Source organism: Camponotus vicinus, unplaced genomic scaffold (genome assembly GCF_025532165.1).
Source record: "Camponotus vicinus isolate PSW18456_S1 unplaced genomic scaffold, iyCamVici1.0 SCAF_7, whole genome shotgun sequence".
Taxonomy (NCBI): domain Eukaryota; kingdom Metazoa; phylum Arthropoda; class Insecta; order Hymenoptera; family Formicidae; genus Camponotus; species Camponotus vicinus.
In genome coordinates, this window is record NW_028141979.1 from 12,965,814 (window position 1) to 12,979,675 (window position 13,862).

Sequence of the window (13,862 nt, forward strand, 5' to 3'; positions counted from 1 at the left end):
TTAACGTCGCAATATATATATATATATATATATATATATATATATATATATATACAATATGTATATATATGTATATATATATATATATATATATATATATATATATATATATATTGTATATATAACTTTATTGCACACATATGCATATTTCACAAACAAAATAAAAAAGTCATGTTAATATTTTACAGATACATTATTACGTGCAGATAGTACACATGATTATATTGCACACTTAATATAAGACTAATATTATAAAAAATAATTGTATAATATTTTGGTTGTAGTAATCATTAATGATCTTGATTTTGACCGAAATTTTGTTTAAATCACAATTCTTCCAGTAAGGCTCCCGATCAATTTTCCATAATCCTCAAGAAATTTTAGCCGGTGCTTATAACTCTCACTTAATCATAAGAAAATTATCAACATAAAGAAAAGTGTACATGCAAAATATGTGGAATATAATTATAATTATAAATCTCTCATATAATTATGAATCTAGTTTAACATTGAAAACATTAGGCGATATAAAATCGATCTCTATTCACTTTTTGTGAATAGTTGCCAACCTATATGAAATCATACAATTATTTCAGCAAACATGATGACATCTTAATGACGTATTAATGACGTATTGCATGTCATTAAAACGTTATTAAGACATTTTTAGACGTCATCATGTTTGCTGGGATAGATTTTATTACTGAAAGAATCAGTGGAAGGAATCAACAATATGAAATGAATCTCGTTTCACACATAAAATTTAAAACCTACATGGAATTGTAGAATTATAAATCTTGTCAAATTGAAGCATTGGGCAGTATGGAGTGAATATGATTTTCGTGTCGAAAAAGTTGCAAACGATAATTATAAACTTTGTCGTATTATCAACACCGAGTATGATAATATAGGATGAATCTCGCTTTTATGAACAGTTGCAAATCTATATGAAATTATATGATTATAAATTTATTTTTTTACTAATTTATTAAATAATTTACTATATAAAAAAACAATTAACTTTTAATATGTGTGCGAGATGCATATGTGCAATAAAGTTATGTGTGTAACATGTATGTGCACAATAATGTTGCTATATTGTGTGTTATAATGTGAGCTATAATGTTATATGCGCAAACATATATTCATATTTTTAATTATTGCATATATACAATAATATTTATAAACAATCAATATTGTTATTAATAAAGTTGTTGGCAAAACGATATAGACAAATGAAACTCTTAGCAATCAGGATTGTAAGCAGAAATATTCTTGTTGGAATTTAAATAGTGTTTTTTTTATAAAAATTGTACCAATTTCTTTACTTCATTATTAAATACATGTATAGGTAAAACAAGATAATTTGAATAGTTCAATGGTAAGAATAATTTGTTTGTCGCGAATGATTGTTTTTATTATTAAGATATTCAGATATCTTTACTCCAATATTTTACTTTCGGATTTTTTTTACGAGAGTATGGGGAAATTATTGTACAAATAAATTTCGAAGTAAGATTTATTAAATCTTAGTATCATATTAAGAAAAATTTGTTCATAATTATTTAATCTTTTAATTAATTTACAATTATTTATTTTCAAGAAAAATTAATTTTTCTTAAAACTTACGCAATTTCAACTTATAACTTTCAAATTTTACACCTTACAAATTTACGCATAACACAATTATTTTTTACTAGTCCAGAGGATTTAAATTAAACAATTATTTAATCAAATTATAATTTCTAGATTAACTATAATAAACAATATGGATCATGCTGAACGAATAAAGGAATATATTGAGGACATGCGAAAGATGGTGCGCCAATTGAAACGTATGGAACAAAAAGCCGAATGGATAAATGCTGAGGAAGCATTATTTCAATTTCCGTTATCCACATATCCACGTATTAAAGAATTGAAGGAAAATATTTTACCATTTTACGCTTTGATTTATCGAGGTTATCAATGGCAACGAGATCGCGGAGTTTGGCTAGATGGTCCATTTGAGTATCTTGATATGCAGAATATTGAAGACAAGCTCAATCAATATTTAATCGATTTCACCAAAATCAATAAACAATACAAGACAAGAATCAAGATGCAAATTGCAATCAATTATCCATACAGGTTGATACATAAAAATTTAAAAAATCTTTTTTTACGCACAAATTCTTGAAATAATTTAAAATTAATTCGTTCTCATACTAATAAAATATTGATTATGCTCATTGCTTTTTGTAAATTTTAAATTTTTAATTAAATATTTTTGCTTAACCTTTTCGTATCTCTGACTTTCCTAAAAGAGATGCGTTTCATATGAAAACAATTTTATAGGTTTGTTGGGATGCTGATTCTAAATTTATTATCGAAATTTAAATTCAAAATGATCGATTTAAAATGGCAGCCATAAAAAGCTGAAATATCGGTATATTTAAAATATGAGCTTGGATTTTATTATTTTAAATATACATATATTTTTTCTGAATATACACGAATACACGCTCAACTCGTGGCGTTGTTATACTTTTTTTTACAGGCCACATATCTGCCGCAAGACTCTTTCGAATGTCTGTTGCACGCGTCGTCTTATTTCGCGTACGCTTTAATTACACATATAAATTATTATAATATTTATCATAATAAAGTTGTAATTATATGTTACGCCCAGGGAAGGACGGGTCGAAGGAAGGGCGTAACACTGATAATTTCCCGAAGTCGCAGGTAGGAGGTAAGCGACTCGGGTCGAATGAACTTTAAGGCTCGAAAAGAGATAAACAATTCTCTTTGAGTCGCTATTACTCTGTTTCAAATGCTCGTTCGGCGGTCCCCTTTTCGGTAAAAGAATTTAATCCCTTTTTCGCGGGGCAGTGCGGGGACCAAGTGCGATCCCCAACAACTAGGAATGAGAGCAGGGTAATTAATCAATAGAGAAAATTAATCACAAAAATTTTAATTTATTTATAAAAATAATTTGATTAAGTTTAAACATAAAAGGATAATAGTATTGTTTTTTTTTTATAATTAATAGCGCTGTATAAAGTGTAATGAGAATGTGTGAGTGTGTGTGTGTTTCCTTGCGGGTGTTACATAAGTCCGGAGGTCATCAGTCGAACAGAATAAGGCTGACGCTATTTTTATTTTTATTTTCGACTGGAGATTACAATGATTTTTTTCTTTTTTAAATAACAAATCAAAATTAATTGTGGGTGTGTGTACAAGATGAAGGAGAAAAGGAGGATTCCATTAAGAATCAACGTCAGATTTTAAAATATAAAAATTATAAACAAAGAAGAGGGAAAAGAAATAATTTAAAGATCAGATTGACTTACAGTTTTGCAATAAAAGACTTTAGTGGTGATTGAGTTGCAACTCTCAGTGGATTCTTGGCCTTCAGCAACGAGGATGACGGGACGCTTGTGACACTTGTTCGATGACCGAAAGTGTGTCCGCATCACGCAAACTGAGGATGGACTGTTAAAGATCAATGACAAACTGAACTGACTGATGATACTGATGTGACCGATTGAATTGACTGATTTGAACGTGCCCATATGCGTCAGGGGGTAAAACACCCTTTTCAAAAAAATCAGTTCTTTCTTTCGAGACTAATATCTCTGAAATTATAAGATAGAAAAAAATTTTTAAATTAAAAGTTAATTGGTTTCAAGAGTGCTTTACAATGGCAAAAAAATTTTTATTTTTTTAATTTTTCAAAATATCCTACTACTAAACATTTTTTTTTAATAATTTCGAAATTCTTTTATCACCAAATGGAAGATTATTTTTTTATGAATACAATCATATATATGATATTAAGTTATGTTTCGAAAAATCATTTTCCAGGATTAATTATAAACCTCTCTGTGTGTGTAAATATGCTATTCGCATCCATGCGCTCGATTCTTTGCGTAATATATTCTATTTTTATATACGTAATAGAAGATAACTAACAGATACATTTGAAAGTCATATTCTGATTAGATTCACCTCACCTATGCCTTTACTTTTTAATATTTAGTTCTTAAGCGATCTTGAATGTATATGTCATTGATTAAGATCATTGGGTTAGAAAATTACATATTACTTTCTTTGTTAATAATTTTTTAATAAACAACGAATTCCGGTTATTTCCTTTACAACATTACTTAGGCTGATGACTTTGATAACATATTTCAAAATTATTAAAATCAGGAGATTTCTACTTACAAGAAAAGTGCAAACTTTCGGGTCACCAATTTTACCGAATTTTTGCAGAAATGTAGTATTCGTATATAAATAAAAAATGTTATTTGGAGACGATGTGCCTTTCAATCGTTGACGAGAAATCATGATGTGAATTTTAGCGCGCTTCTTTAGTACCACTGCAATAAAATGTTTTTCTTTTCAGCGTGGCCTAGAGGATCAGGCATCAGACTATAAGTTGCTGATTCGCGTCCCATTTTTTCATAATTTTTTTTTCGTATCTTACTCTCTCTTCTTATATACATTCTTCTATATTATTATATATTATATACAATATATTAATTATTATTATTGTTATGAAAAAGAATATTTATTGTTATAATTTAAATATTGTGCATGAAATATATTTTTCTGATAAAACATTGGCGATTTTCAAAATAAGAATTTAAAGCGTGCTTCTCATGAAAAATAAATTTATACTTATATAGTACGCAGAAAATTCTTATATTAAATAAATTTATACTCATATAATACGCAGAAAATTCTTTATGCATTCGAATATAATGTTACAGTCTGAAGGATTATAACTTTATTTTACCGTTAATATAAATTTTATTATTAGAACGCGATGGAACGTTTGCGAACCATGCGCGAGTTCGCCGGAAACGCGAAAAGTGCCAACGAAGGGTTTCGACTTTGAACTTCCTTCGCTTGCACTTAGACTTTTGATCGCCACGAAGAATCCTCCATGACCGTATATGGTATGTCGCTCCTCTCCAAAATATCTTCAAAAGCGAGGTGTTAAGAACCGCCCACCGCAAGTGCGCGGCGGACAGTCGTTAAAAAAAAATCGATCAATAAATAGTGCGAAATTAGGGTTAGTCGCTACTTAGCGCGTCGATTAATAAAAGAAAATCTGTTAGTGCTCAAAATCTAACGGAATTAAAGAAGAGGCTGAAAGAGAAAACTCGAAACTTGCCTAATTAAACAATAGCTATATTCCATGAAATATGAAAATATGATAAAATATTACATGGAAAAAATCAACTATTTCTTTATAATAAAGTTTTAATAAACAAATACGACGGTCCCGAGGCTTTTCACTGGTTCTTCCCGGCACTCCATATCCAGTGCCATTCCCAGCACAATAACAGTAAATGATCGACTAACGGTTTGTGGCATTCGAAATGCAACTTTAGTGCCCGAGGTCTGCTCTTTCAAAAATATTATGACATCATAAGAACAAACAAGAGGACTTGAAAGTTCTTTAAAAAATATAAGGCGTGTAAATTCTAGGAAGGAATTGTCATACCGCCCATAATTCCAATGGCAATTCAAATGCATAGAGAATATTATTATAGTTGAATATAAATCATTTTTCGCGAGAAGCACACCTTAAACCGTTATTTTCAAAGTCGCGTCAATGTTCCATTAGAAAAACATATTTCATGCATACTAATCAAATTATAACAATATTTTTTTTGTAACAATGGTGATAATTAATATAATTAATATAATAATTAATATATTGAATATACATGTAATGTATAATAATATATGTATAAAAAGAAAAAAAATTATAAAATAGATAGGGCGCGAGCCAACAATCTTTACACTTTTAATTCAACGCCTAATCCGCTACACCACGCTGAAACTTAATAAACAATTAGCAGTGGTACAAAAGAGCGCAGTAAAATTCTCGGTGAGAAAACAGTCAAACAGTTGAGAGGTTTATCGTCTCCAAATAACATTTGTTACTTCTATACAAATACTACATTCCTGCAAAAGTTTGGCAAAATCGATGACCCGAAGAGTTTGCACTCTTCTGTTAGTATTTCTACTCACATTGTTCAAAGTTCAATGCTTCATAACTTCTTAAAAAGGTTGCAATTTTGGATTATAGTAACTTAAGATGATAATCTTAATAATTTATTAAGATCAAATCCATGAGGCTACGCACTTTATATATAATTATCCTAAACTCCTTTCTGATGCACTTATTAAGTTTTAACTGCTTTTCTTTTATGATAATTAAAAAAAATAATAAATGTATTAATCTATCATTTCTTATTAGCTTTACAGGATTAGTAGATGATCCAGATCCATACCAACAACCGGCACCTTTAAAATTATGCCATCAACTGGCAGAAGATGTGAAATGGTTTAAGGTAATCTTCTAATTTTGCTCCTAATATTAAAATAATGCAAAAATGTTTTTATTATATTTGAAAATAAAATTTAAAACTTTTACAAAGTAAGCTTTTTAACATTTTTAAAAACAATATGTTATCCAACTTTAAAGTAAGTTACATTTTTAATTTTAATCTATGTCCTATATATTAAAAAAATTAATTTAGATTTTAAATACTTATATAATTTTTGTATATACAAAATTCACAAATTAAAATATTATCGCAGAGTTCTCAAAAAGTTGTAACGGAGCATCTTTCCCGACGCCGCGGATCGGCTCGCCGGTGTCAGGGTTCGGGAGAAGGGGAGACTCAGGCTCGCAGAACTACATGTGTTAATTAAGAACAAACCCTTTATTCTGTAATCCTTAAACTAAGTTTCACAAACAGGTGTATTTTTAAGAGGACGCGTACAACTAGAGATGCGGACGCAAGATCTTTACACGCTGGTCGCGTACAGTTCGTGACGGACACGGATTTCTCGCAACGAACGTAAGATGTGTACAGGGTGGTCGCGTACAGCACGCCGCGGTTTGGGCGCGACGAATTTACGAACACAAACCTTAATCTAGTGACGCGGGATATGTACAGAGTGATCGTGAATCGGACGCAACTTACTTACGAACACAAACCTTAATCTAGTGACCCGGGATATTTACAGAGCTATCACGTAAAGGCTAGGCGCGGACGTGAGAGGAAGATATTTACAGGGTGGTCGCGTGAACCTAATTGCGGACGCGGGCGCGAAAGACCTACAGGGTGGTCGCATGCAACGAGGCACGGACACGGGTCTAACAGGGTCTGCCAACCGAGGTCGGCCGAGAACGGGAGCACCTGTCCTGCGGGTGGTGTACACGAGAACGCCTGCAGTACACCGGGATACTGGTTACAACCGACCGAGCCCGGTAACAACCAGGCTCTAGACCAGGGGAGTTAAGATAGGTCACCGAAGTACAGCTAACGAGTACGAACTAGCGTGACGCGGGGCCGAAGAAACGGTCGGTTCGGTCGGAGAACGCGAGTGTTGCCGCCGGGGAAGGAGTACGGCTAGGAAGTGAGGCCGCGAAGGTGGTTGTACTTTATTCGTTCCAGGAGCCGTAAAAACGGCTGTTGTTTCCCAGAGCCGTGAAAACGGCTGTTATCCCAGAAGTCGTAGCAACGGCTGGTGTCTGGGAGCCGTGAAAACGGCTATTCGGTCAGGAGCCGTGAAAACGGCTATTCGGTCAGGAGCCGTGAGAACGACTATTCGGTCAGGAGCCGTGAGAACGGCTATTCGGTCTTCGAGGATGAACCGGACAGTTCCGGACGTCGGTTATAACCGACCGAGTACGAGAATGCCCGTACTCTGGACCGGATCATCCGTGACTCGACGGGATACCACTGGACGTCGGTTACAAACGACCGGGCACGGTAACGACCGTGCTCTGGACCAGAGGCAAGGATAGGAACTCGGTAGGCTTCGAATGCCCAGAGTACGCCCTGTGGCTTCGAGCGTCCCGAGAGTCGGGACAGGAATAGGTGCCGGTCTGTCGAAGCGGCCGCCTCATATACCCGGCTGGATACCCCCACGCTTTACCCCCCACACGGTCATGTATGTCGAAGTGGGGTAGGCCGTGATTCTCAATGGGCGGCTCTTAATCCGCGGCTCGATCGAGGTGCTCAATCGGCGGCGCTCAGCGCCAACTTGGCGCGAGCGTGTTCGTAAACTTGGCTCTAGTAACGGCAAAGCCGTTACAAAGTTAAGAAATAAAGATATTTGCGATTTCTTTATCTTAAATAGTAATTTTTGAAATCTAGGAATTTAAGTTTTCAATCACAGAATACATTTAGATTTGCCTGTTTGTGCATTATACAGGGTGATTCTAAATAACTTTATGCTTTTGCAAAAACATAATCTTGACCGAATTCTAAGACGATTTTTCCTTTGGCAAAATTTCGTCCGAAGCTTAGTTTTTGAATTATTAAAGGAAGTAGTTAACGTATGACGGGTCGAATACAAGAAGCAGGCAAGGGTGACGCGATTCACCGTCAGACGCGGGTGCTTACGCAGGGCGCCTGCTGCGATCAGCTGGTCGCTATACACATACATACACACATGCGAACACATACATTCTCTCTCTGTCTGTCTGTCTGTCTGTCTCTCTCTTTCTCTCTCTCTCTCCCCCCCTCTCTCGCTCATTCGCTCACTCACCTGTTTTTTATTTTGTTTTTTTTTTTACGAGGGAGGGGAAAATGCATTTTATGCATACCCACCGGTCGATCCAGTGAGTTATGTGGGACTCGAGTACCAAGTCGAATTACCAACTCGGTACTCCCTACCCACTAAAAACCCCTCGATTTTCACGAATTTCCTTTGACACACTGTCCCTCTGACTTCCCGAGATCTGTTTTCACATAACGTCAAAAAGTAGTTATTATTACCTTGTTCGATGACTTTTGATGTATTGCTATAATTGCTTGAAGGAGAAATGAATTTTCCGATAGATCGTACGTTCTCAAATTTAACGTAGATATCACGTTGCAAAAGACAAGAAATCCACACTAAATTATTAACTGAAAGTTTTTCTCCTTTCATGAACTGTATTCTTATATAAACTTTAACGTAATCACATTTATTTACTCACTCGATGAGACGAGAAATTTACTAATGACTCTCACTAATCACTATTAATCACTGTCGAATAATAACTGTTGGCGATTAAAAATCACTCGATGAAAGAAACACGCGCGGACACGTTACTACACGACGCGACGACGCGACAATGCGACGATAATTACTCGGCGACTGCAAGCAGTTTTTTGTCATGGTAGGTTGCGGTAGGTTAAGGTACTACTGGCGCAATCGAACGCAATCATGTGTTCGATTGAAGAATGCGGTAAACATAATAAACATTTAACATATTAATATTATTATTATCATGAATGTGTGTGATATCCATACATCGTATATCTATTTAAAAATTAATTAGATTAAATAAGTGTTTTTAAAATATTTATTACTTTTACTATTATCATATAAAATATTAATATTACATATTTATTTAAGATAATAGTAAAAGTAATAAATATTTTAAAAACACTTATTTAATCTAATTAATTTTTAAATAGATATCATACGATGTATGGATATCACACACATTCATGATAATAATAATATTAATATGTTAAATGTTTATTATGTTTACCGCATTCTTCAATGGAACACATGATCGCGTTCGATAGTGCCAGTAGTACCTTAACCTACCGCAACCTACCATAACAAAAAACTGCTTGCAGTCGCCGAGTAATTATCGTCGCATTGTCGCGTCGTCGCGTCGTGTAGTTACGTGTCCGCGCGTGTTTCTTTCATCGAGTGATTTTTAATCGCCAACAGCTATTATTCGACAGTGATTAATAGTGATTAGTGATAGAGTCATTAGTAAATTTCTCGTCTCATCGAGTGAGTAGATAAATGTGATTACGTTAAAGTTTATAAAAGAATACAGTTCATGAAAGAAGAAAAACTTTCAGTTAATAATTTAGTGTGGATTTCTTGTCTTCTGCAACGTGATATTTACGTTAAATTTGAGAACGTACGATCTATCGGAAAATTCATTTCTCCTTCAAGCAATTACAGCAATACATCAAAAGTCATCGAACAAGGTAATAATAACTATTTTTTGACGTTATGTGAAAACAGATTTCGGGAAGTCAGAGGGACAGTGTGTCAAAGGAAATTCGTGAAAAGAGAGGGGTTTTTAGTGGGTAGGGAGTACCGAGTTGGTAATTCGACTTGGTACTCGAGTCCCACATAACTCACTGGATCGACCGGTGGGTATGCATAAAATGCATTTTCCCCTCTCTCGTAAAAAAAAAAAAAAAAAATTACAGGTGAGTGAGCGAATGAGAGAGAGAGAGAGAGAGAGAGAGAGAGAGAGAGAGAGAGAGACAGACAGACAGACAGACAGACAGACAGACAGACAGACAGACAGACAGACAGACAGACAGACAGACAGACAGACAGACAGAGAGAGAATTTATGTGTTCGCATGTGTGTCTGTATGTGTATAGCGACCAGCTGATCGCAGCAGGCGCCCCGCGTAAGCACCCGCGTCTGACGGTGAATCGCGCCACCCTTGCCTGCCTCTTGTATTCGACCCGTCATACGTTAACTACTTCCTTTAATAATTCAAAAACTAAGCTTCGGACGAAATTTTGCCAAAGGAAAAATCATCTTAGAATTCGATCAAGATTATATTTTTGCAAAAGCATAAAGTTATTTAGAATCACCCTGTATATGCATCATTTATACTGAAATCTCTTAAAGAATACATCGCAAAAGAGTATATTACATTCCTTTCTTGCACTATTTCACATGCTAAAAGCTATTGCACATACAGAAATTTTAGTCATAACTGTAAAGTCGTAAACAAATTGACCAATCATAGTCATGCATTCTCACAAGCTAGTACAAATGTTTGACTATGATTGGTCGATTTGTTTATGGCATTACGATTACGACGAAAACTTTTATGTGTAATAGCTTTAAATCACTCCTGGATAATAGATATAATCGTGAGAAAGGGTAATGATATAATCGTACAGCAAGCTGTTTAGAGCTGCGGGTGCAATACTCTCTCTGGCGGCGTAGAAAAAGCAAGTTCATGCGATTCTTGTGAGTAACTGTCGTGTGAAACGATATTTTCTATGATTCTGAACGAAATGGGAATAAAGGTAACTTCGTATATTTTTAAAAGTGTAAGGCATATTTCGGTTAAATATATCTTGGCGTTGGACGTGTCGATTTGTATGGGCTGTATTCTTAAAAGCTCAAGGAACGATACTATAAAAATGCAATTGGTGTAATGTACAAATGACGAATGATATTGATCCGTATTGCCTCGTACGCTTTCTTCTTGGAGTTAAAAATCTGAAAGCTTTATACGAGCAGAGGAAAAAAATAAATAAGATAAATGTCCATACGGGCTCAATCCTAGGACTTTCCGAATAGCTAACAAACACTCTGTCGCACTACATAATGCTTTTTATTGGCATATTAGTAATGTTCGTCTATAAACTTCTTACAGTTGAATTAGAGAGAATTCTTCTCCCTTTCTATTCTCGCTCTCTCCAACATCCTCCATGTATTTCTTTTCTCTTCCATCGTTAAATCTTTCACTCTTACATCTCACGTCCTCTTTAACTTTCTCCTCTTTTCAAATATCTCCTCCTTGTTCTTCTCATCCCTCAGCTCTGCTAACACAACACCTTTTCCCCTCTCTCTCTCATTCTTCCCATACTCCTAACATCTCTATCCTTTTCTCTAACGCATCCTCCATAATCTCCTCTATTAACTCTCTTCTCCCTTCAAAGGTCCTTCCTTTCACTTCTCTCCAAATTCCTTTTCCTTCTATCTCTCTTTTTCGTTTTTCTTTCTTTTCTTTTTCTCTCTTCCCTCTTTCTCTTTTCTTTCTTTTCCTTCTTTCTTCTTCCTTGCTTTTTTTCATTCTCTTCCAACTCCCTTTAGCCTCCCTTCTTTGTTCCACATTCCTCCCTTTTCCCATCTCTTCCTTCTTCTCTCCTTCCTATACATCCTTTCCAACCTTTTTTTTCTTCCATCTAATTGCACTTCCTCTACAACCTTCTCCCCGTCTCTAACCCCCATCTACTATATCCCTTTTTTCCTTTTCCCTTTCCTGCATAACTCATTCCTTTCTTCCATGCCCTCTTCACTCCCTTCTTCTGTTTCTGTCTTTTCTTCGCTCTCTACATCCTCTTCCTTTCTCTTTATCTCATTTTCCTTAACTCTTATCAATTCAATTCCTTCCTCTCTTAGTAATTTTAATTTCATCCTCAGCACTCTCAATTCTCTCATCATCTCTTCCAGTAACTCTCTTTCTGTCCTCTATATTTCCTTCGCCCGCGGTTGCTAGTGTAGTCTTCCTTCTACTTTAATCTCCAACCTATATCCTTCAGCTCTCTTTCTTGTTGTTCTCGCCCTTTATTAACTCTCTCACACTATTCCTCTCCTTGCTCTTTTATCTCACACCTATCTCTATCACTCGCCTCTTTTATTTAGAATTTAGACAGCTTCACATTTTCCTTTTCGATTCCCCTCAACCATGAATGCAGCTTCTCTCACCAACTACTTGCTCCTCTTGGATGTGCTGCCACCAATTCTTTCCATCTGCATACTACTTTATCGTAAACCTTGTATGTACCGTTATCTCTCCATTCCTTTCCTTACTGATCATATCTCTTCTATGTCTTTCTCGTTCCTTTCTACCGCGTCGTCGCCTTTTCTTCTATTCTTCTCCACTCCGATTTCTCATAACTTTTTCAAACCAACTATTTTTTTCACAAAATCTTCAATTTTTTTAAAGTAAATACATAAGCGGGAAAGAAGATGTAATAAATATTTATTTTAACACGTTCGCGGATAAGACAGCATATGCCGCTTTAAGTCTAGGGTCAAAGCGGCATCTGCCGTCTAAGTTCTAGTGCTTTTGTAAACGCAGGGCGTGATACTCCGTCAGCTAATGCCTATTCGTATACCACCTAACCAATGTGCTTACAAAAAAATTTGGTGCGTTTTTGCAAACCCCTCCAACCAAGTATCCGCGAACGTGTTAACTTATCCTCCACCAATGACTTTGACCTTAACATATATAACATTATGACTGACTTCCAAAAAATTTTACCCTCCCTCCCCCCATGAGTGATTCTTCGTCGCTCATTGTTTATTAAAAAGTTGAACAAGTTATGAACAAAAATGTTTCGCGAATTTCACGTAATTTTCGGACATCACGTACGTTTTACAAAATGAATGTTTACCTGATTCATTTATGCGTGATAAGTGAAATATGTAAATAGTGGAGAGGCTCCGCTAATCTTTATGCACCCTTGGAAATTGTATATTTCAGATCAGTCACTCAGTATAGTGTATGTTCCGATGTCAGATGTCTCGCCCTATATAGTGTGTATAATAGGTTAGAACGAAAGAGAAAGAGAGAGCAAGCGAGACAGAAGGTCACTGCCGTGATTGGTTACCTACCAAGTCAGCGCATATGCAGTTCATTTTTTCACGCTAACATCAAAGATGCCGACAGAGAGTTGCGCTACTGTATATACTGTGTCACTGTGCATTGTCGTGTGCGCAGTCGCGCTACATCACTGCCACGTCTTTACGCGTTGTCGTGCGAACGGTCGCTCTTAGTCATGTAGTTCGTCATGCAGTAGCGTAATGCTTAGCGCCTGTCAAGGGCGCAATTTACTCAACATTCCTCCTCTACTTAAAAATGCTATTTTCATTAAGGGCGAGTTCCTCCTAGCGCCTTGTAATCAAGTCCAGTTCGATGTAAAAAACGTTCAGAACAACGAGGAGATGAATCCGAGGAGTTGTGTAGCCCTGTTGTTGAGATTCTGCCTCCTCTCTTTCTCTTAGCGAAGTGCCAAGTATTGGATCTGGTTGAATCCGTGCTAATTCTTTTCCTGAGGGTAAATCTTCGT

General features: G+C 35.5%; 1 protein-coding gene across 8 annotated transcripts in view; it reads left to right on the forward strand.

The window, feature by feature from the left end:
* Dhc62b (Dynein heavy chain at 62B) overlaps positions 1–13,862 on the forward strand; it is an 835,389-nt gene that overhangs the window by 170,721 nt on the left and 650,806 nt on the right. For all 8 annotated transcript variants that reach the window (XM_083104284.1, XM_083104287.1, XM_083104288.1 and 5 more), the window contains 2 exons: positions 1,750–2,130; positions 6,260–6,353. In XM_083104284.1, the coding sequence (XP_082960410.1) occupies positions 1,750–2,130; positions 6,260–6,353 (475 nt within the window). The remainder of the gene's footprint in view (positions 1–1,749; positions 2,131–6,259; positions 6,354–13,862) is intronic.